The sequence below is a fragment of the Ochotona princeps genome, chromosome 13 (assembly GCF_030435755.1).
Source record: "Ochotona princeps isolate mOchPri1 chromosome 13, mOchPri1.hap1, whole genome shotgun sequence".
Taxonomy (NCBI): domain Eukaryota; kingdom Metazoa; phylum Chordata; class Mammalia; order Lagomorpha; family Ochotonidae; genus Ochotona; species Ochotona princeps.
Window position 1 is genome coordinate 47,641,227 of NC_080844.1, and position 23,687 is coordinate 47,664,913.

Here is a 23,687-nt window from a genome sequence, read left to right on the forward strand (position 1 = left end):
CAGATGGGTACATAGCCTGCAGTCGCTGGTTTTTCTGCTGCAGATCTGTGAGTTCTTAAGGCTAAATCATCCTCATTTACAAAGGATGCTCCTCTGTTTTCCTAGTCCTTTTAATGCTAAAATTTTCAGCTGCTGCCACGGTCTTCTTTCATCTCTGCTGTAAGTTGATTTCCATGTAGCTTTGCTTGGGCAGGAACCTGTAATCACGAAGGCTGTTTCCTAAGCTCTTCTGCAGCCACACTGGGATCCAGTGTGGGGCACTGTGGGCTGTTGTTTGGGCCCTGTCATAAGTATCCAGTTCTAGGACCCTAGTCCTTCGAAATAGTAGGGCAAGCAACTTGTGCTTTGTCTGCCTACTGAGAATCATTCTCTGGGGTTTGCAGTCTGCCCTGAGACCAGCCATTAGAACCCAGAGCACCCGATGGTCTGTGTCTACAGGCAAGGAGCCATGGGAGAGTGGTGCAGCTGGCTTTGCTGGTGGCTCTGCACACTAAGTGTGAACTCCGCTGAATTCGCTTAAGCTGATCTCAGGCCTCTTTTGCTGTCAGTTCCTCTTAGAACTGTCTCCTGTTCCTCTGAGTCAAGCTTTACCACTAACAAGCTGTGTGCCTAAACTAGTCCCATAAATTCTCTGTGTCTTAACTCTGTTTTTACTTATAGAATAGGTGGGCTGGACTAATTTAGCTAAGAAGTATCTATTTTCAGCTCTTAGCTGGGTAAAGGGCTTCAGGGCAGCCAGCATCCAGGCTCTCCCCTGAGCAGGCAGGGTTCCCGTGCTTAGAGGCCACTGAGCCAAGGAGCCATGTCGCCACATCCCTGCCACCCGCCTGCTTCCTGCTCAGAGCCCCAGCCTGGTTATTGCAAGCTCATGACAACACTGGGAGGGAGGAGGGGAGGAGGTGTTCCAGGCAAGGGAAACTTGTGCTGAGTCCCAGCAAGTGAGAGCAGTCTCCACCAGATAGCTTCCTGGTTGGCTAGTTTGGTGCCCCTAGCATCACGGGGTGTGGGGTTCAGGAGGGAATGCAGATAGCCAGAGTGGGGTGGGAGGAGCACAGCCTTGTTGACATGCTCAGTCATAGGAACTTCATTTGGCCCCAGATGGCTGCTGATAGGTAGGATTGCTAGAGCCTTCTAGATGACCTTTAATCTAAAACGCAGCATCTCAGAACTGTGTTTTACCAGAAAATCCAGGCATGTTTTGAGTACAAATCTTCCTTGAGGCCATTTGGAGAGTGTTTGGAGTCAACAGTGCCAAGGCTTGCACGAAGACAGAGCCTCCTGGTGGGACGGGGGTGGGGGTGGAGGCGCTGACTACAGATGGTCACTGTCCCCCAGATCCCCATTCCATCCAGGAAATGGAAACGAAGCTTCAACCCAAGTTTTTTTGGCCAAACAGGTCAGCCTGGGCAACCAGAGGAGGGCAAGTGCACCCTCTAGCCACTAGAAGAAGAACTGCAGGTGTGACTTCCCTCTGACTACAGTGATAGGGAGAAGGATTCTTCTAGGAGGGTCAGGGAGGAGAGGAGGAATGAAAACTTGACTTAGGGCCCAGCGCAGTAGTGTAGTGGTGAAAGTCTTCACCTTGAACGCCCGGGATCCCATATGGGCACCAGTTCTAATCCCGGCAGCCCTGCTTCCCATCCAGCTCCCTGCTTGTGGCCTGGGAAAGCAGTCGAGGACAGCCCAAAGCTTTGGGACCCTGTACCCACATGGGAGACCCGAAAGGGCTCCTGGATTCTGGTTTTGATTGGCTCAGCTCCAGCCATTGCGGCTGCTTGGGGAGTGAACCATCGGATGGAAAATCTTCCTCTCTGTCTCTCCTCTCTGTATATCCACCTTTCCAATAAATAAATAGATAAATCTTTAAAAAAAAAAAAAAGCTTGGCTTATGGAAGTCGATCCTGTCTTTGCCTCATCTGCTTTACAGACCAGCGTGGGATGCACAAGGCCAGGACTCTGAAAGAAGGGAGAAAGTACGGACCTTGAAGGCTTCTGGTGGAGAAGCAGCTCACCTTGGCCTTTTTCTTCCTCCTGGTTCCCCTGCAGGTGTGCAGGACCTGTTCTGCAACCACTGCGCCATGCTTGGCACCTGCAAGGGCTCAACATGTACAAAGGGAGTGGGGAGGGCAGTGGTGACTGTGGGCCTCAGTTCTCTGAAGGAACTCTGGCTCTCTGGTTCTTTTCAAGCAGGAGAGAGTTGACAAAGGCATCGAGACAGACGGCTCCAACCTGAGTGGAGTCAGTGCCAAGTGTGCCTGGGATGACCTGAGCCGGCCCCCCGAGGACGACGAAGACAGCCGGAGCATCTGCATCGGCACACAGCCCCGGCGGCTGTCTGGCAAAGGTGGGGGCTGCAACCCAGCCCTGCTTCCTCCCTCTTTCTGGCCTGGTATTCAAGCTCTCTAGGATGGGTTTTGGACAAAAACAGCCCATTTAGTAGATTCTTTACTAATTTGCTGATTTAAGCAGCAAGTGAAGTCTTACAGCAGGTAGAATTAAGCGAGCTCTGTTGGCCCATCTCTAGCTGTTTCCTCTGTGTGTTTCAATGCACCACCAGTGGGGCCCATTGTGTTTTAGCTTTGAGTCTTGCGATCCAGGGTCATGAGGGTGAGTGGAAGCCAAAGAACCGTTACAGGAAGAGCCCATAGTCTATGCAAGTGCAAGAAAACAAGCGCCGGTCACCCATGGAATTGACACAGGGCCCAACTCTCACCTGAAGGCTGTGTCAGACCCCAGGATTATTCGTCTTGGACCCTCTCAGGCATTTGATGAGACAGGCCTGAGATGAAACCTGCTTGCAAAGGACCCCTCTTCAGCTGTCCTGTAGTTACAGAATGAGAAGCTGTGGGTAGTTCAGGCGAGATCTTGAAGAAGGAAAATGTCATCTCTCCTGTTGGAAGTTCCTTGTGCTGCTCTTGGTTACAGCAACAGATGTGACTTTAACAGAGGGCATCCTGAGCTAACTCCAAAGTAAAGCAGCCGTCCCTATGTACATATGTATGTTTCTGGCTTCTTGGTCTACTTTCTTTTTCTGTTCCTTTTCCCTTTTCTGACGTTTAAGAATAAGATTCTTTCAGCCTTGGTTAACACCTGAATATGTGCTAACACTTGTAAAAGGTTTTCTGTTTCTGTAAAGGACAACTTAAACCCTACTGCAAATATTTGACCATATTTAACCCTTCTTTCTTTCCTTCCTGTTTATTTTAATGGTGTGCCACATATGTTGGAGGTTGAGAAAGATAGTACACAGTTACCAGAATCAATTGGTTGCTTTTGACAAAAGAGAAAACTTTAGGAAGGTTTCATAGTGTTATCCAAAACTTTAATCATAACTGACTAGTTGTGAAAATTTATGAAGGCAACTCATGCCACTGTGACCATTTAAATAAAAAAGTTAGTAACCATTCCCTCCTAGGCCTTGGACAACTAATTTTAATGTGCTTTGTTGTACATGTTTACAGTTCCATAGAGGCAAGTCTTAGATCAAAATCTGGATAAAGGGGACAAGATTAGTAAACTTTGGCCCAAAGACCACAAAGTACCTTGCAAGGAAATAATCTCACCAAGACACTGCTTTCACAGCCTGTACCCCTTGCTAGCTCATGAGAGGCCGAGCTCCCTGGCATAGGGCTAGAGGTGAGATGACCTCAGCATTTCAAGAGCCAAGCCCAAAAGGGGAGAGAGCAGCAGTGCCAAACCTAATGTGAGCCCCAGTACCCAACCAGGTATGTGATGACCGTTGCCTGTTCTCAGCAGGCACCTACTAGCCCCCATTTCAATGAGCAGTGGCAGCTGCTTTGTTGGTCAGTCCTTGTCTAGAGCCATGTTACAGAGAGTTATCAGGCCTGGAACACAGGGAGACTTCGGAAGGCTGGATGTACATCTTCCACAAGGATGGCCTCAGCCTCTAAGCCCCTTAAGAGCACGTTGCCTTACCTGCCCTTGATGGTGTGTGCTCACCCCTCTCTACTATCCGGCACCCAGCATGGGCTCAGAACCGTCTTCATGGGCAGCTTCCCGGGCATGTCCACCAGCCTGGGGCTCAGGGCAGGGTGGGAACGCTGGAGGCCCAGAGGACCATTAGGCAGCACACTGCTGTTGTTGCAGACACTGAGCAGATCCGAGAGACCCTGAGGAGAGGACTCGAGATCAACAGCAAACCCGTCCTTCCACCCATCAACCCTCAGCGGCAGAATGGCCTCACCCACGACCGGGCCCCGTAAGTTCTCCAGTATCCCAGGGCTGGAATGAGAGGACAGTCTTGTCCTAGGGGGTTGTCCATGTAGATTGCATGAGGGAGAGCAATGTCCATGGCCCTTGTGGGATGGGCCCAGGATCCTGGACTTAAGGGAGGCCATAGTCTGGGGCATACGGACCTATGGGTTGCGGGAAAGGACTTCAGAGGGGCACAGCAGAGCAGGAATATAAACAGCAGTAAATATTTACATAGCCTGCATGAACAGGCGGGAGGCCAGGTTGGGGCACAACCTGACTTGGGGCCTCCTGGCCTTGTGGGAGCCCATTGTGCTGAGCATGATTCCCTCCTTATCTCAGCCTCGGCCAGAGTTGCCCTTCCTTCCTTCCTGGAGCCTGGTCTCCGGCCGATAGCTGCAAGCCCGGGGGCCTCCCTGTCTGGCCAGCCCCACATTGGACGCCTGCTGCTGGGGCCCTTCTTCCTGCCTGCCTTCCCTGGGGCCAGAGAAGGGAAGGGAAGTCCTCTGCAGGCTTCTGCTGCCTGTCCAAGAGCCCCCGACCCCTGAGCACAGACTGTGGCTAACCCAGAAGTCAGATCCGCTTCCCGCCAACCTCTCTTCCTCTGACAGGGGACAGGTGGGCAGTGCCGAAGCTGAGCAACCCCTCCTCTGCCCTGCGTCCTTAGGCAACTCTGGGGACTAAGTGCTTGCAGTTGGATGCCTGGAAGCTGGCAACCCAGGCCAGAACCTTGCCTGCCAGGGAGGAAATGGCTAGGCCTTGGGCTCAGAGGCAGATCAACTGATCCTGCAAAACCCTCTTGTGAGAAGCTTTCATTGTGCACTTGCTGTGTGTGGCCAGCTCCAGCACTGGGAGGCCATATGAGTTGCAGAGTATTCATCTGGGAGAGCATGAGTGAAACAATAAGCCAGTGATGATATGAAGCCAACTGTGGATGCCATTTGCTGGAAGTGGCTGTTGCTTTGGATTCCCTCTCCAGTTACCAATCTGTGATGCCCCAGAGTAGTGGAGGTACAATGCGCTATAGAAAGGTTAACAAGAAGTGATGGAGTAGGAGGGCATCTTGGAGGTAGGAGAATGTTAGGTGGACCTCAAAGGGGCCCTAGAATTTTGGTTTTTTGTTTTTTTAAATAAGCAGGGAGAGAAGCTGGGTTGCTTTGGTATGCATCATGGGAGCAGATTATAGAGGAGGCGGTTTCTCTGGGAATGGAGCTGCGCAGGCTGGCTTCCCAGGTGAGCCCACCATCTGAAGGTTTTGGGAAGCTATGCTCTTGGCTGGAGTCTGGAGAAGCTCCACTGATACCTCCAGCTGCCACTCCAGTGGCTGGCTTGAGGCACCTGCATCTTCCCTTGGTGACAGCAGATGTTCAAGCTGGGTCATGGGGTATCTGGAAGCTCTCCACTTGTGAGTCTAGACACTGACCCAGGGGCACATACCTTCCCCTACTCAGGGCTCGGCTTTTCTCTCTGGGTCTCATTGTCACTGGTGGGAGGCCAATGATACTGGAGGCTTCAAGTCTTGAGCAGATTTCCTCTGAGAGCAGTCCCCTCCAGGGGCACCCCTCCTTCAGCAAGGCCGGGGTTCCTGGGCAGAAGGAAGGGGGCACCTGTGCGTCTGGGGCAGGCCTATCTTGGGCATGCTCACAATAGCTGCACCCCCAGGCCTCACAAAGGGGCACAGGACTCTGGATTCCTACTGATGCACCCTGTCCAGACAGTGGGGCATCAGTTCTGGACCCAAGACAAAGAGGCAGCAGCCTTCACTGTTTGCTTGAGTTAGCTGAGGTGCAGAGAAGTGGGTGGGCAGAGGCCAAAGAGGCCAGACTTCTGGTGTCATCTCCTCTCCCCGTAGCTCTCCAGAACACAAGGATCTGCTGTCAGGAGGAAGCCAGAGTGTCTCCTCGGAGGGTCTCATTGCTGGTTATCGCTTTGTGGATAGTTGGTTCCAAGACGGTGCTAACTCCTCCTTTCCCTAGAACATTCTCCAGCTCAGCCTTGAAGTTCACAGCATCCTACTGCCTGTTATCGCAGGATCGATGATGATGATGATGTTGAGCCCAGTGCAGATTTACAAGCGCAATTGTAATATCTGTGCTGCCCACTCCGGGACCTGACCCCATTTCTGATATATCACATGGATTCTGACTGAGAACGCCGACCCAAAATGTGCTGGCACTGGCGTTTGTGGCACTCCCTGGGCGGGAGCAAGCAGCACATGCCTTATTTTGTCTGCTGTCTGTTTTCCCTTTAGTCAGGATTTCTGGGACGGAGAGCTCTGATGCATGGGTCTTTGTGGGTCTGTGTATGGCCCTAGAGGCTGCCAAGATGGATCAGGGGTTCCAGACAGCTGATCGAGCTGGGCAGTGGATAGCTGAGCACCGGCCTGCTGTGCTGTCCACCTCAGTGGCATCTGACACTTACCAGTGCTTAGTCTGCACTGGGTGCTGATCCAAGTGCTCTCTCCCCACATGGACTCAATTGCTACTCAGAGTGCTCTGTGAAGCAGGTCATCTTGGATCTGTGTCCCTTGTACAGATAAGGACAGCATGGGACACCTAAGCAACTCACCTGAGTTGAGAAAGGAATGCAGTTTAATGCATTCTGTCAGCTACTGAAACACTTGTGGGCTGCCCTACCCCATGCTCAGGGATCCCAAGAGAGCCCACAAGCCTCTTGGGTGGCATTCATCTAGCCAGCTGGGGTGTGAATAGGGGGCCTATCGCTGTCATGTGACACTGAGAACCAGGCTAAAGCCTTGTGGTAGAAACCGACTCCAGGGAGCACAGGTGTTAGGTAAACCTCGAGGCTTGGTGATTCCAAACCCCAGAATAATGAACCAGCTTGTAATCAGTCTCAGAACCTCTTGTAATCATCCCAGAACCTCTTTCTGACACAAGGTCTGGTTGTCTGCATGTTCCAGCCCCGGTCCTCTGTTACCCCAGGGCTAGGGGATTTCTTACTTTCTTGGGGCTTATTTCCTGCTTCCCAGAAAGGCAGCCCGTTTGGGTAACCTGCTCCTCTCTCACTTGCCCTTGCCAGCCCTCCTCCCGCTGCCTTCCGGGAAGGAGAGCCCTTGGCCCTCTTGGGGACTTCTTTGGCATTTCACAACCCTGCATTCCAGCAGTGAAATTTGTATCTGGCTTCTCCCAAGATGATCAGTTGAGAAAAGCCTCCTCTGGCTTGCTCGTGCCTCTTCCCCACCGCCTGCCTGAGTGAGTTTGGGAGGCACAGAAAGCAGCCCCTTTGGGACAGGACAGCCTACACCAACCACTGTCTGTGGAGACCTGCGATAGTGGAGGGGGAGTCCCTGGCATCCTTTCCGTCAAAAGTCACCTGGCCAAACGTGGACTGCTTGTTGGATCTGGCCCTTAGCCCCAAGCCTCTCCACCACAGCAATGTGGAGGCTGCGTGGGGAGCAGGACGTTTGTGATCCTGTGAACTACTGCACAGTAACTGGAAACCTGCTTCAGTGTTACAGGCCTCCTCCTCCTCCCTCGGCTGGCCGATGACTCATGGCCTGAGTTGGGGACTGAGCCGGGGCCCTCTGGCTCCTGCGCCCTCCCAGGAAGGGTCACGGTTCTTGGGTGTGGGTACATGTGTCAAAGAGGAGGCTCCTGACTGTGGGAGGTGCATTTTGCAGTTGAGAGGCCTCTGAAAAACAAGCTTGTGGAGTCGGGTTTCTTGATCTCCTGGAATGGCACCAGCAACCCCTAAGGTTTTGTTGTTGCTGTTGCTTTGCTTTCCTGGAGAATTAAGATTTTGTAGCGTGAATTATCCTGCTGTGACATTCTCATCTGGAGCACCTCCTACACACACACATGCACACACACACATGCCCACATGCACATTTCGGCTACTTTTATGAATGTGTCTGCTCCCATCTGCGAGGCCTTTTGGAAAGAAAGAGGGACTTTGCTGCTTCTAATTTCCAACCAGGAAGTCAGCCTTTAGAGAAAAAGGGTGCTTTGTTTTGTTTTCTTTTGTTCAGCTTATGAGACTTATGAAGATTAATTAGGAAACAAAAATATCTCATCTTCATCCAACCTACCAGTGAACTTGGGTTCAGGATGATTGATGAGTTTCCATCTGGGCAGAGGCTGGGTTGGGCTGGTGCAGCTCACACACAGGGAAGTGCTGGGTAACCAGGTCCGAATGGTCTCCTGGATCAGCCCAGTGGCTAACCTAGAGCCTGTCCCATCACATTTGCTGCCACTCCCACACTGGTGAAGGGCAGTTGTTTGCACTGGAAAGAGAACTCAGAAAGGCACAGCCAGTGTGTAGGGCCCTCCAGGCCCTGTAAGGCTCTCTCTGTTCCCTGCTTCCAGGACAACTGCCTTCCTTTCTACCGACTTCACCATGGTGCCTGCTGCCCTGTTAAGTACCTTTATGTGCCTTTTTCAGTGGTGCATCTTGGAAAGGGTATCTAGGTGCCCCACAGCCAGTCTGTTTTGGGCCAATTTCTGTTTTAACTCCATTCTGCTCTGCATCCTCTAAGAGGTAGCACCATGGCCATGCTGACCCCCTGACCTTGAGACTCCTGAGTAGCACTTTGAATTTTCAATTCAAATGCGGCATCCCCTTCCTCAAGTTGCACAAGCAGGAGTATTTTTATCGCCCATCCTTGATCCTCCATGTCATCCAGCCGTTCAGCAGTGAGTCACTCCAACAGGGAAGGGAGAAGCTCCGGGGTTAGAGCTGGAAAAAGGAAGTGACTCAGTGTCACAGGAAAAGGACAGAGCAGGCTCCCTCAGGGTGCCAGGGATCCTCCTTTTCCCTGAGGTCCGTTGAGCTCAGAGGAGGTCCTGGTTGACTTGGAAGTCTCCTAACCCTCGTTCAGGCTTTGTTCCCCCATTTGCTTCAGCCATGCACTCTGTTGCCATCCCATCCTGGCAGTTCCCTACTGGGAATGTGGCATTTAGTCCTTTGGTTGTTAATGTTCACTACATCATCCCTCTCAAAGACTGTCAGACTCACCGGGTGACACTACCTTGCTCTTAACAGTAACTTTGGAAGAAAACACCTCCCCTCCCCTCCCATCCACAACACTCTCATTCCCAGTTTGCCCTGAAATGAGACCTGGAAAGCTCAGAGCTTTTATCAGCAATCAGAAAGCAAGAAGATTGATCTCCCAGGCAAAGAACAGGCTGAGAAGGTAGGGCTGGGTTCTGTGTGCCGAAGCTGCTTGCTTCACTTCCCAGTAATCACAAGCCCTGAAGCCCTAGTTGGTTCCCATTCCTGGGCATCCCCGAGGACGCCAGGGCCAAAATGGTGACTGATACGGGCCTGTGCTTGTGGCTAAAAGGGCTGTCAGTGATTCAGCCTCTCCTTTCTTCCCTTTAGGGCTGCCCCTAAAAGCACGTGACCAGTACCCTCTGGGCTAGGGCAGGAGAGTGAAAACCTTGCTGTCTGAGGAGCCCACCTTGGTGAGGAAGTATGTTAGGGTCTGGCAGTCTGGGCAGTGCAGATGGCCAGAGCAAGTTAGATCAGCCATGCAGTACTAGAAACCAGGAAGCTGAGGGGGTGTTAGGATATGCGGAAAAGCACCTTATGAAGTGAGAAGGGTAAATATAGAATGTGCTATATAGACAGGTGGTGAAGACTAAATGGAAAAATTCTTATCAATTCGTGTGTTACCGAGGTGTCCTTCCAAACCATCCCATCAACTGGTGCTACCATAACGAGGACCTCAGGGCTGGATGGGCTCTTGGGGCCAAGCAGGCAGTGTTTATTGTGCATCACTATGTGCCATGGCAGGCCCTATTTTTCAGGCTGCTATTGTTCCCATTTTGCCAACTGGAACACTGAGGCCTGCCTAGGTTATATAACCACTAGGGCTAGTATCTGCTGCGATTGGAACCTTGGATTGTTGACTCCAGATCAAGGCCCCTTCACCACCTGGTATGACCTGCAACAGAGGAATTGTGGAGGCACTGCATGTAAGTTCACAGGGGAAAATAGCATGGAAGAGGGCCTTGGAGCACCCAGAGGCACAGGGTAGAACACGTGTGTTAGCTTGCCCAGTAACTCATGAAGAGGGCAGGCAGGTCAGAGGAGACCATCCAGCTGAGAGAACCACACTAAAAACTAGAATGGGTCCTGACACAATAGCATAGTGGCTAAAAGTTCTTGCCTTGCATGTGCCAGGATCCCATATGGGCACCGGCTCATGTCCCAGATGCTGCATTTCCCATCCAGCTCCCTGCTTGTGACCTGGGAAAGTAGTGAAGGATGGCCCAAAGCCGTGGAACCATGCATTCATGTGTGGGAGACCCAGAAGAAGCTCCTGGCTTCTGGCTTCAAATCAGCTCAGCTCCGGCTGGTACAGCCACTTGGGGAGTGAACCAGCGGACAGGAGATCTTTCTCTCTGTTTCTCCTTCTCGTTGTATGTCTGCCTTTCCAATAAATCTTTAAAAAAAAAAAGAAATCTATTTCCAAAAAATAAATCTTCAACAACAACAACAAAACTAGAATGAAATCTGCTAAAGGATGTGTTCTTTCAGGAAGAGTAAGGAAGACAGCTTGGATGTGGGAAATGGGCTCCATCATGAGAGGAAGACAACAGGTACCAAGTGTGTGGATAGGAAGTGATTCCAAATACCACCAGCCCAACAACATGGAAAGAAGAGTGGGAGAAAGCCAGCTCAGAGGAAAAGTCTGGAGAATTATTTCAGGAAGTAAAATCGACAAATATTTGATGTGTTTCAGTGTCTTGGAAGAAAGATCTCTGGACCATCATTAGTAGTTTAGGACTGAATTGGCAGTAAACACATGGAAAATGAAGATAGCTGAGCAGCACTGTGAGTAAAGCCTGCGTCTAGAGTAGCAGCATCCCGTATGGATGATGTGATAGAGTCCCGGCTACTTCACTTCCTGCCCAACTCCCTGGTGGTGCTCCCAGGGAAAGCAGTGAGAGGGGCCCAGCGCAATAGCCTGGTGGCTAAAGTCCTCACCTTGCATGCGCCAGGATCCCATATGGGTGCTGGTTCATGTCCCAGCAGCCCCGCTTCCTGTCCAGCCCCCTGCTTGTGGCCTGGGAAAGCAGTCAAGCACAGCCCCAAGGAAGAAGCTCTGGTCTCCTAGCTTCAGATCGGCACAGCTCCAGCTGTTGCAGCCACTTGGGAAGTCAATCAACAGATGGAGGATCTTCCTCTGTCCCTCTTTATATATCTGCCTTTCCAATAAAAATAAATGAATCTTAAACAAGACAAAACAACAAAAGCGACAGCGGATGACCCAAGTGCTCCAGCTCTTGAGCTCCAGGATCCTGGATCCTGGCTTTGGCCTAGCCCAGTCCCAGCCATTGTGGCCATTGAGGAGTGAACCAGTAGATGAAAGATATCTTTCCTTCTCTCTCTCTGTAATTATGCCTTTCAATTGCCTTTTTTATGTTATTAAAAAAAATTACTAAATTTAAGAAGAAAGTCATGACACAAAGGGAAAATAATACTAGTGCAGTTCAGGGCTTGTCTGTAGACCACAGTGACATAGTCATGATGAGGTAACCTCTCACTACAGATCTCCGCAGACAGAAGATGCGCTTACCTCGGGACAGTGGAAGGTGGAAGGGCAGAGTGAAAGGCAGCAAAAAGCTCTTTCTGCATTGTGTGCGTAAAGCCTGCAAAGGCAGTTCCAGGAATGAGAAAGGAAAACACCGGGAGTTGACCATGGTTGTCTCTGAGAAGTTGGCCTGAGAAGGCTGCTGACTGTTGTGATGAACTTTATGGAACCTTTTGACTTTTAAAACTTGAAAAAGAGAGAGACAGAAGAAAAGAAAGGTCAAGAAAAGGGTATGACATAAGTTATCCAGATAAAAAAAAAGCACAGAAGTGACACCCAGACAAGTCTAGTGGGGCTTGAGCTCCTGGGCATAATGGCAGGAGCTATGGGCGGGCGTGGTGAACGTTTGAGGCTCCTGGTAGGTTTTTGTGCCAAGGGGGAAGGAAATGGGCCCATGGTGAAGCTGGAGGAGCAGTACCTGGCCAGTACCCCAGAGAGGGCCCACACTGCCTCCCAGGCGTTTTTATTAAGTTTTAAGTGAAAAAGGAGTTATGTGGTTAAGGTTGAAGAATGCTGGCTTTCCCAAAAGGAAAGCAGTATGCACTCCCTCTGTAGTCCTTAGCAAGCTCAGATGCCAGCATTTTGTAAATCTCCAATCTGAAGTGCAATGCATGTTGCATCCACCTGCTCTTCTAGAGGCTCTTCTTAAAATTCCATTGAATACTCTCTGGAAAGCCCTGCCCTTTCTTCCAGGAAGACCATACTTGCGAGAGTTCAGGGAAAAGATAGATGTGTTTTCATGGCCCTGAAATTTCAGAAGGAAACCACTCCAAGGGAGGGGACTTTCAGATGGAGCAATGGCATGGTGGTGTGTCAGCGGTCACCAGGAGACCTGCGATTATGTCCATCCGTGATGTGATGCTGGACTAGTTGTCTCAATTTCTAGGTTTCAGTTTCTTCATCTATAACATGAGAAGAATAACGTCTGTGTGCAGCTATTAAAAAAAAATGACAAGCAGCAAAGTGTGTGATAAGTTTAGTATGGGACCCGTGCCCAGTGGAAGGTATCTTTTCATGTTCTTACTATGCTTAGTATGAAAACGAAAAACAGGGGCCAGTGTAGGTATGCAGAGGAACCTTCACGCAGCCCAGGGTTTTGGAAGAATTTGAGCAATAGCTGGAAGGAAAGGCTTGTTACACCAGCCCAGACTTTACAAAATGGGGTCAAAGAAGAGCTGAAACCCAAGAAGCCCTGTAGCTTGTGAAAAAGTGCTGTCATCAACAAAAAGGTTACATATATGTGTGTGTGTATATATATACGTACACATACATACATACGTAGAAAATATATACATACACATATATGCATTTGTGTATTTTTACTGGAAAGGCAGAATTCATAGAAAGATAGACAGCTGAGCTGATCCAAAGCCAGGAGCTTCTTCCAGGTCTCCCACGTGGGTACAGGGTCCCAAGGCTTGGGCCGTCCTCAACTGCTTTCCCAGGCCACAAGCAGGGAGCTGGATGGGAAATGGAGCAGCCGGGATATGATCTGTTGCCTATATGGGATGACAGTGCTTGCAGGCTGAGGATTAGTCAGTTGAGCCATCACCCTGGCCCCAAGGCTTCATTTTTGTGCTTCTTTTTAGAGCAAGGAGAAAGCTAGATACTGTTGTTTGGACAGAGTTCATGTTAATCAGTAGATGAGAGAAAGCAAAGTTTACTGGTGTTCTGTCACACTTCCATCTCAAAACAAGCATCCATCAGAAGGAGTCACATGGGCACTAATAAGGATTGAAACCACATCCACTGGTCACATGAGCAAGGGGCTTTCAAAACATTCATAGAAAATATGGATTATTTTTAATTTTTTAAGATGTATTTGTTTGTTTTGAAAATCAGAGAGGGAGAGACAAAGAGATAGATCTTTCATGTGCTGTTTGGCTCTCTGGGAAGCCACAGGAGCCGGTGCTGGGCCAGGCCAGAACCAGGGGTTTCATCCTTATCTCCCACATGGGCAAAGGGGCCCGAACACATGGGCCAGTTTCTGTTGCTTTTCTCAGACCATTAGGAGGGAGCTGGATTAAAATTGGAGCAACTGGGCCTGGCACAGTGGCCTAGTGGCTAAAGTCCTCACCTTAAACGTGCTGGGATCCTATATGGACGCCGGTTCTAATCCTGGCAGCTCCACTTCCCATTCAGCTCCCTGCTTGTGGCCTGGGAAAGCAGTCAAGGATGGCCCAAAGCCTTGGGACTCTACACCCATGTGGAAGACCCCGAAGAGCTCCTGGCTCCTGGCCATTGTGGTCACTTAGAGAGTGAATCAAGAGGTGGAAGATCTTCCTCTTTGTCTCTCCTCCTCTACATATATATATCTAACTTTCCAATAAAAATAAATAAATCTTTAAAAAAAAGAAGAAACAGAGCAACTAAAACATGAATTAGCATTCATATGAGATACCAGTGTCACAGGAAGTGGCTTTACCACCCCCTACACCATGCTAGCAAGCAATGACAACAGCCTGTCACCCTAGCCCTGGCTGGCTCACTGTTTAATCAAAATTTAAGAGGAGAACATCAGTAGCAAGTTCATCAGTTGAGGGACAGAATGGAAATATGATGGATGTTAGAGTCAGATCTTACAAATACTTGACCCTTGGACCCAGCATGATGGTTCAATGGCTAAATCCTCATCTTGCAGCTGTCAGGATCCTATATGGGTACTGATTCCACTTCCCATCTAGTTCCCTGCTTGTGGCCTGGGAAAGCATTTGAGAATGGTGCAAAGCCCTGGGACCCTGCACCAGTGTGAGAGACCTGAAAGAAGCTGGTTCCTGACTCCTGGCTTCAGATGCTCAGCTCTGGCTATTGTGGCCATTTGGGGAGTGAGCCAACAGATGGAAGATCTTTGTCTCTCCTTCTCTCTGTAGATCTGCCTTTGAAATCTACAATGAAAATAAATAAATCTTAAAAAAAAAAAACCAGCTAACATTACCATGATTAAAAAAAAAAAATACTTGGGCGTCCTGAACCAGCCACATAATGCAGAGCTCTGCTTTCAGCTCCAAATAACTCGTAGTGCACACTTGCTTGGGGAAGCCTGAGGGGGGAATTGTGGACAGCGAGTGCAGTGTCTGTTAGCAGTATGATGAGGTTACAAAGAATAGACAGTCTGATGACAGTTTCATAGAAATAGAGCATCCCAAGCAAGAGGCTTCATGGTCCCGCTGTGATCTGTGACCACACACTATGTATTTCCACACATAATGCTTCACTTCTAGACAGAACACTCTTCTTGACAAGCTAGAATGAATCCAGGGAAGGGTGACTTGAACAGATAGATTTCAGAACCTTGTCAGGAATCGAGTTGAAAGTTGGGCCACAGGTACTGGGACATGAAACCATTGACAGGCCATGAGAGCGGCCACGGGAGTTGGAAAACCTGTCACAGAAAGATGGATTAAACTACTTCCATGCGACTTGAGGACCTGTAGTTCAAGAATTCCAGGAAGGCAGACTACTTGGTGAAAGGAAGACAGCCCTCCCTGTAAGGAACAAAGGCCTCAAGGGGGTTGGCTGCCCCATATTTAGGCCTTCCCAGGGCACCAGTGGTTGACCAAGGTTTGGAAGCAAGAGCCCTGTTGAGCCCCATGGCATAAGTCGCCTTTCCCAAGCTCAGGGCAGGGTGACTGACCTTGCCAGGGGCAGCTGTGCTCTGGGCTCAGGACACGAGCAGGCACTGCTCTGAAGCCATTGACCTTGTTGCAGGAGAGGCAGATAAAGGCAGCCAGTTAACATTGGCACGTCAGTTGTGGTTTTTTTGTTTGGTTTGGTTTGGTTTTTTTAAGATTTATTTTATTTTTATTATAAAATCAGATATACAGAGAGGAGGAAAGAAAGATCTTCCATCCATTGATTCACTCCCCAAGCGACCACAACGGCTGGTGCTACGCTGATCCGAAGCCAGGAGACAGGAACTTCCTCCAGATCTTCCACACGGGTGCAGGGTCCCAAAGCTTTGGGCCATCCTCGACTGTTTTCCCAGGCCACAAGCAGGGAGCTGAATGGGAAGCAAGGTTGCCAGGATTAGAACTGGTGCCCATATGGGATCCCAGCACGTTCAAGGCGAGGATATTAGCTGCTAGGCTACCACGTCGGGCCCCGTCAATTGTGTTTTGAATACCCACTATCTCACAGCCACTGATAGATCCTCCTTTGGCAGCATGTCATTTTTCTTTTAATGATCTCATGGCTACTTGGTCCTATCAAGCTTGGAGAGAGTTAAGTCATGTGCCCAAGGTCATCTAAAACTCCATTTGCTGCAGTGTGCTCTTGACCCCACACTCCTAACAATCCCAAGTGGGTGTGGGTCATGCCTCCTTGGAGATATCGCTCCCTCCCAGCACTAAAGCTCTGCCTTCCCCCTCCACTGACAATTCAGGGAGAAAACAGCCCAGCTGAGAAATTAGGCCACGCTGCCTAGCACACTACTTATTTTTTTATGACTAAGATTAAGCTGACAACCATGCAAAACACTGCAAACCTATATCGGCTGCAGATTTAATACCTCACCCAGCCCACACAAATAATTCATGCTTCTGCATCGATGTCCAGAAAAAACAAATCAGCAAAAAGCAGGGCTCCTGTGTGTGTGTGTGTGTGTGTGTGTAGAGCAGCCACATTTCCACTGAAGTGGCGTGCCGGAAATACCCTGGCTCCAGGACTGCAGATCTAGCATTTTGCGATTTTTTTTTCTCTTCTAAGATTAAAGTACGTTTCAAGTGATTGAAGGTTGGTGGGAGGTGTCAGTGTGGGCACTTGTCACGTTAATTCTTCAGATGATTAAATTATTTTCCATTTCTTTAAAGCTGTTTGCAGTTGGGTTTGATGTCCTGTTCCGGGTGAGTGTGTTGTGGCAGTTACCAAGGTGACTTTAGCTGACTTTCAACTATTTATTTTTCCCTCCAGCATGAGAGCTGGTGGAGTGATCCTCCTCTCCCAGTCCCCGCCCCACCTCCCATGCTGTTCATCAGCCTGTCTGTGGAGCCACACTAACCAGAGAGGCTGGGACGCTCTCTAAGGAACACTGAGGCGCCTGTTGCTGTGGGAACCTATGGGCAACAATGGCTCAGGACAATGTGACAGTCACACTGTGGCTCCCCCATGTATACACTCTGGCCTTGTCTATAAATGAAGGGTTAACAGAAGAGTCTGCCTCCGTGCTTGCTGTGTGGGGTCTGTGAGTGACCCTGTGAGTTGAAGGCCAGTCCAGTGCCCTGCAAAGGGCTCAGCAAAGGTGTGTCACCTGTGAAGCCCTGTGGGTGTCTGGGGCAACCCTCCTCAGAAGGAAGGTGTAGCAGCCCCCCAACAGGCCAGCAGATGAGAGAGTTTGTCAGAAGTCTGAACTTCCCACACTGGCCAGCCACGTGCTACTAGCTCTGTGGCCTTGAATGCCTAAGGAAACCACCTTAGCACTTCCTTCCAGGCCTGAAATGCTGTAGGCCCTCCTGGCCGAGGTGTCCTTCTGCTTCCCAGGTTTTGTGAAAGCCTTTGCTGAAGAGAAGCTGGGGGAAGGGCCCTCCAGAGCAGAGGAGTAGGAAGCTTTGTCAGAGGACAGAACTAGGGGAGCTGCTCAAAGGAGTGTGACCTCGGGATGCTGGCTAAAGCTCTGCCCTTCCTGTTTGAGGTCATCCTCCATTTTTGGATTTATTTGGAAGGCAGAGAGAAAGCCAGAGCTGCCATCCTCTAGTTCTTCCCCCAGATGCTCACAACAAACTAGGACTGAGCCAGGCCCAAGCCAAGAGGCCAGAACTCAATTTAGGTCCCCTGTGTAAGTGGGAGGACCCAATACTTGAACCATCACCAGCTGCTGCCCAGAGTGCACATCATCAGGAAGCTAGAGCTAGAAGGCTAACCTAGGCACTCTGATGTGGGAATGGGCTCTGCCTGTGGGCACCTCAGCTATTGGCCCCAGCCTGCACCACTCCTTCACCTGTGAGGTTAGACGAGCCCCTATCCAGACATCCTGGGTGGCTCCTGTCTATTTAGTGATAAATAGCTGGAAGTGCTCACCCAATTCTTTGATGGACACAGGGGAGTTGTTCTGAGAGTCCCAGCCAAACCACTGATCCCTTTTGAATGGGATCAGTGAATGACCCTGGTTTCCTGCTGAGGCAGATTTTGAAGGTTGTCAGGAGAGGTAATTGAGTTTTAAAGAGCAAATCTCAGAATGCAGATTTACGTGATACCCCAGCCATGGGAATGGCTATTATGGGGAGCCAGGGGCTCAAATGGCCCAGGCCACAGGCCAGAGAGCTCTGGTACAGGGTTTCCAGGGCCTTGACGCTCAGTATGCCAAGGGCCCAGTTCTGTTGCCCCACCAGGTCCACTGTTAGGACCCTAAAGACCTGGTTCCCATGCTGTTCATGTTGCTATCGCATGTGCTGGTTTGACATATATGGCACTGCCACTTTTGTCCATTAGCAGATGTGTACACACTCTGATCTTCTCAGCATCAGTCAGACAGAAACTCTTGAGATGTGTCTCATGGTGCTTTTGCACTCCAGTGATGCAGAGCTGAGAGTCTGAGGTTTTAGGGCAGGAGAAGAAGGACTCCCAGAAGCTCCTAGAATGTCACAGTGAAAGGCCAGCCAATGTGGCACTAACTTTATCGTGTGATATTGGCCAAAGGTGCATGCTGTAGATTCAAACCCACCTGAAACCAAATCCCATCTTTCCCCATGCACTGCTGTGCAACCAAGACAAGGTAATTTCCCTGAGCCCCACCTAGTTCTTTGTCTTTAAAGAGGAGATAACAGGACCCAGCATGGTGACCTAGAGGCTGAAGTCCTCACCTAGAATGTGCCAGGATCCCATATAGGCACCGAATCTAATCCTGGCTGTCCCACTTCCCATCCAGCTCCCTGCTTGTGGCCTGGGAAAGCAGTCGAGGACGGCCCAAAGCTTTGGGACCCTGAACCCATGTGGGAGACCTGGAGGAAGTTCCTGGCTCCTAGCTTCGGATCAGCGTAGCACCAGCTGTGTGGTCACTTGGGGAGTGAATCATAGGATGGAAGATCTTTCTTTCCTCCTCTCTCTATATCTGACTTTCCAATAAAAATAAAATAAATATTAAAAAAACAGGAGATGATAGTATCATTTGGCATTGTGACGTATAGCCAGCCAGAAGTGCTTGGTATAGTGGCTGGCACTTGGCACACACGGTAGCCTTTATTGTCATTGTCAGTCATCAGTTCTATCATTATTCAGGAGCCCAGCCAGAGTCTCCTTCCTCCCTGTGTTCAACCTGTCCCTGTGCTTGCTTCACAGGAGCCGCAAAGACAGCCTGGAAAGTGACAGCTCCACAGCCATTATTCCCCATGAGCTGATCCGCACTCGGCAGCTGGAGAGCGTGCATCTGAAGTTCAACCAGGAGTCAGGCGCCCTCATTCCTCTCTGCCTAAGGTGAGGTCCTGCTCAGCTTAGGCCCTGCAGCACCCACCTTGACCTCCAGGGGGCACCTCAGAACCTCGTCTGGCCATCCCAACAGGGAGTGGGGGTGCCTGTCTGCAGCCTGCACATCAGGCAGACCCTGAGGCTGGAGAGGGAGGAGAACCCAGGCAGCTCTATCTTAGGAACTCTGAACCAGCCAGTAGCCAGCCTCCTTGCTGCTGAGCCATGCCATACAGTGTTCCCTCTGCCTAAGGCTCCAGCCAGCCTAGCCGGTGAGAAGTCAGCAGGTACTGGGGACCTGTTGTCCTGTAGACCATCCTGAGAGAGAGGCCCTCCTCTCTCTAGCTCTTATTTGGCCCAAGCAATGATGACATCCTGTGGGTCCAGGACTGTGACCAGAGAGCCTTACTGGTCTCCAACCTTACTGCTTGGTTGACAGCCCATTCTCATTTGCTGTAGAAGTTGTCTCCTCTGTCTAGAGGAAGGGAATCCAGAGTAGCTGGGAATCTCAGCTACTCTCAGTCCCCAGCAAGCCCAGGGTCAGCCTGGCAGGCCCTCCAGCAGCACTGGACTCTGGGAGTTGGACTCTGGTTTCTCTCACTATCTGCTTTCCCCATGCAAAACACTATGTTCCTCAAGCCCAGTGGCCAGCCCAGCAGACTCCTTGAGGGATCAGGAAGCTGGGTTGTGTCCCTGCTACTGCTGTCCTATGCCAGAAACCCAGCCCTGTGGCCAGAGTCCAGTGTCCTGCTCGGGGCATGCCTCATTGGCTGAATATGTGGCAGCCTATGGCTTCCTCCTCTGGGCCCCACCCTCACTGTGACGGCTGGGAAGGCAGCAAGAAAAACTCTAAACTGAAAGAACAGTGACAAAGAAGACGAGGTTACGGTTTGGACCCTCCCCACCATCCCTGGAGTCTGAGGAGTTTGGAATAGAACAAGGTATCAGCACAGCAGAGCTGGCCAGCCCACTGCTGGGACCCCAGCCATTTCTTCCCCAGCCACTTCCCTGGCCCTGGGCTGAGAACTGGTGCAGGATTCATGGGGACTGCCTGAGAAAGCAGAGAGCAGGTTTCACTTCCTTTGCTGAATGGCACCTCTGCCTCACTAGCTACCCCTGCTTGCCCTCCCCCCAGGTATATTTCCAGAATGAGGGTTAACAGTAGCCTTTGGGGGTTCCCTCAGAGTGACCTCACTTGGCTTCAGCTTTTTAAAAACCTGGGTTGGGTCTCAGGGTTAGCCTGTAGCCACTGTGGGCTGGGTCCAGAGCAGGTGAGGAATCCTTGGGCTTGGGAAAGCGTAGCTGCTAAATTCCTGGCCACAGAGCCTGCGTGCCTGCTCACTCAGCTCTTGGCATGGGCCTGGGCACATCACTGACCTCCCTCTCTAGCCTCAGGCCCCTCTTCATACTTAGGGAAGATGAACTCCATGAACTCTACAGGCCCTATGACCCTGACATAGTGTTGTGAGAGCTGTGAGTACTTGGGAGACTGACATTAGAGGATGTAGAAGAAGGGCTGTCCGTGAAACTGGAGAGAGCAACCTTTTTTGGCACAGTCCCCTCCTCCCAGACAGGTGGGTAGTCTAGACTCAATTGTCTGGACACCCTATGCCAGGAAGCACAGTCCCAGGGTCATGGCCAGGCTGTGGCACTCAGGCTCTTTGCAGGCTGTTTCCTTACCATCTCCCTGTTCCCCCAGGGGCAGGCTCCTGCATGGACGGCACTTTACGTATAAAAGCATCACAGGTGATATGGCCATCACCTTTGTCTCCACGGGAGTGGAAGGCGCCTTTGCCACCGAGGAGCATCCTTATGCAGCCCATGGACCCTGGTTGCAAGTGAGAAGGCTCTTTTCTCTTCCCCTTCCCCTCCCTCCCTCCTCTCTGTGGCCTCTTCCTTCCTTCCCTTCCTTAGCAACTCCTAGGGGGGCCCATTCCTGAGGCTGCTGAGGAGGTGGCTGTCGGACCAGGGGTAAAGTCCTGTGTGTGGGTATGGAGAGCGGATGCTGCTGCTTATCCCAGCAGCTCCAAAACCTCTTCCTGGCCTCCCCCTGCATCCTTTGGTGAAACCCACATGATAACTCGCCGGGTCCTGGCCACTGGTAGTTCTGTTTTCCTGGAAATCCGGGTTTGACAGAAAGTACCCAGGTACTTTCCTACCTGGGTATACCAAGATACAGGTGAGACAAGGTGAGAGGGTGGATGGCTACCACTCTCCAGAAGCTGTCTGCATGTGAAAGTGGGCATGTGGACCTGAGCCTGACTGGGCAGGATGGCCTCAGTGGCCGGGACTGCCTTCCTCAGCCCTCTGCACATGCATGTCAAATGGCTCTCCTGTTCTTTCTGGTGGAAACCCAGCTTGTCTGAGTAGAAACCTGCTGGCTTGTCCAGAACACTTGGTTCCCCCTCTGATCTTCTGGCTAGAGCAGGCTTCATAGCTGAAGGCAAGCAGGGTGCTGGGGCATGAGAACCATCAGCCTCCTTCCGGCTCCCACTGGGCCAAGCTCCATAGGAGTGCTGTGCTCTGGTCCACCATACTCCTAAGTATATTGAAGCAGAGCATCTCTCTCTTTTTTTCCCTGCTTTTGTTTTGTTGGGATTCAGGGAGAAAGGAACACTTTATCTTCTTCAAGAGTATCAAGAAAGGGAATTTAACCCTAATCCAAAAGATCCCTTGTTTGTGATATGCTGAAAGGGGGCAGGAGGTGAGGGAGGTATAGTCAAGGGATAAGAATTGAGCTGGTCTTGTGGGGTTAGATCTGCAGGGCATCTCTGCCCTTGATGTTGCCTTGCTTTTTATCAGCTTCTCTCTGCTTACAGTTTCTCCTCCTTTAACCCAGTCCCCACCCCACCCCCACCCAAATACAAACCCTTCATTAAAACAAACAGCAAACAGAGGACACCAACCACACTCCCCAGACTAAGCGGAGGTAGAAATGGAAGCTAGTGCTTTAGGGATATTGTGTTCCATAAATTATCTTGCCTTTTTCCACTGCTGTTATTACATTGTTTCATAACAAAATTACTTTGAACCATAAAGTTATAAATACATTTTAAAAGTCCCACTTGGTAACATTAGATTTCTGTCCATGTGGTGTTGGTAGTTACTGTAGCAAAAGCTCTGAAGTGTAACATTTGAAATTAGCCCAACACATGTGGGAAGGGCCTCCCCAGCCCCAGCCATGCTGCAGGTGCTGCCTCGGGAGAGCAGGCAGCAGCAGCCCTCCTGATGGGGGTGGGTCACCAGGTAGGAAATGGGTGCTGTCACTGCAGGAGCCCCCGGACCCCAGGGTTAAGGCACTGACAGGGCTTGGCAGACGTGCACTGAGATGGCATGTACTTGTATAGAAGTCTCAGCACATTTTCTTGGAAAAGTGGAGCCTGGGATCTCCCCAAACCCTAGAAGAAATATCCCCCAGTGACATTTTACATCCTCAGCTCGGGGCCTGGCTTTGGAGTCCTGCCGTCCCTTGGAGTGTCTCCCCGCTCTGGCGACAGAGTGATTGGCATCTCCAGCTCCTAGCAGCCCAGCAGCTGTTGCACCCAGAGGACTCACAGACACCAATCTTGTCACCTGCCTACTCAACCCCTTTAAAGCCTTCCAGGCCTCACCTCAGCATCAAGCTCCTGACCCCCGGCTGCCAGCGTCTCCCTCATCCCCCCTGGCATCCCCTGTGTGAGCTCCAGAGCTCAGCACCCGCAGAATCCCCAGCTCTGAGTCCCCTCCCATGTACTGTTGCCCAGGGAACCGGGAGCGGTGGGAACGGAGCTGCTGTTTCAATAAAGTTGCTGTGCTGGGAGCTGCTTGATCAAAGGCCTGTGTTATGGGCTCATTAGTGTGGTCCACCACGGGGCCAGCTCACAGGAGCACTCCTGGGAAGGCTGGCCGCAGCCCCATTCCCTAAGCATACACCGGATCATTGAGGGGTTTCTCAGGCCCCTTCCAAGGAACCCTGGGAAACCTTCTGACCCGGCCCCAGCCAGCAGGATTCACAGTAGGGGAGCCAACACCACCCTGTCTTCCCTTCTCCCCAAGCAGTCAGCGTTTTCTGCATGTGTCTGCCAGCCAGCCAGCCTTGCCACTGTGGTCACAGGCAGCGACCTAGCTGTGGGAACCTGGGCTTGTAGTTACTTGTGGGCCCTGGGGCTCCCTCTGGGAGTTCTCAGAACCTCCCCGAGGCCTGGACTGAGACTTGAAGTCAGAGCTAGAGCCCAGTCTGGGAGCAGGGGGGAGGACAGTGCAGAGGTCAGCAGCTCTGACTCACATTCCAAGGGTGGGGGTGTCTCCTTTGTCCTGTGTGCCAGACCTGGGGGAAGCAGACCAGCAAGAGGGGGCGCCGAGTGCAGCAGAGGCAGTACAGGAAGGGACCTAGACGCCTGGAGATCTTAGCTGAACCAAGAGAGGCCAGGGTGACAGTCTTGCATCAGCCCTGGCGACCTGGGAAGCCCTCCCTCCCAGCCTTGGGACCTGGGGCTGGCGACCAGAGGGCCTGCTGTCTCTTGGAGAAAAGGCATGAAGACACTAG

The 23,687-nt window shown here is 51.0% G+C and overlaps 1 protein-coding gene across 3 annotated transcripts in view; it reads left to right on the forward strand.

The window, feature by feature from the left end:
* SUFU (SUFU negative regulator of hedgehog signaling) overlaps nt 1-23,687 on the forward strand; it is a 101,894-nt gene that overhangs the window by 69,045 nt on the left and 9,162 nt on the right. For 2 of the 3 annotated variants that reach the window (XM_058671939.1, XM_004579900.4), the window contains exons 7-10: nt 2,188-2,344; nt 4,108-4,219; nt 19,040-19,174; nt 20,862-21,000. In XM_058671939.1, coding sequence (XP_058527922.1) covers nt 2,188-2,344; nt 4,108-4,219; nt 19,040-19,174; nt 20,862-21,000 — 543 coding nt within the window. The remainder of the gene's footprint in view (nt 1-2,187; nt 2,345-4,107; nt 4,220-19,039; nt 19,175-20,861; nt 21,001-23,687) is intronic. The other variant, XM_004579901.4, reaches the window with a different exon arrangement.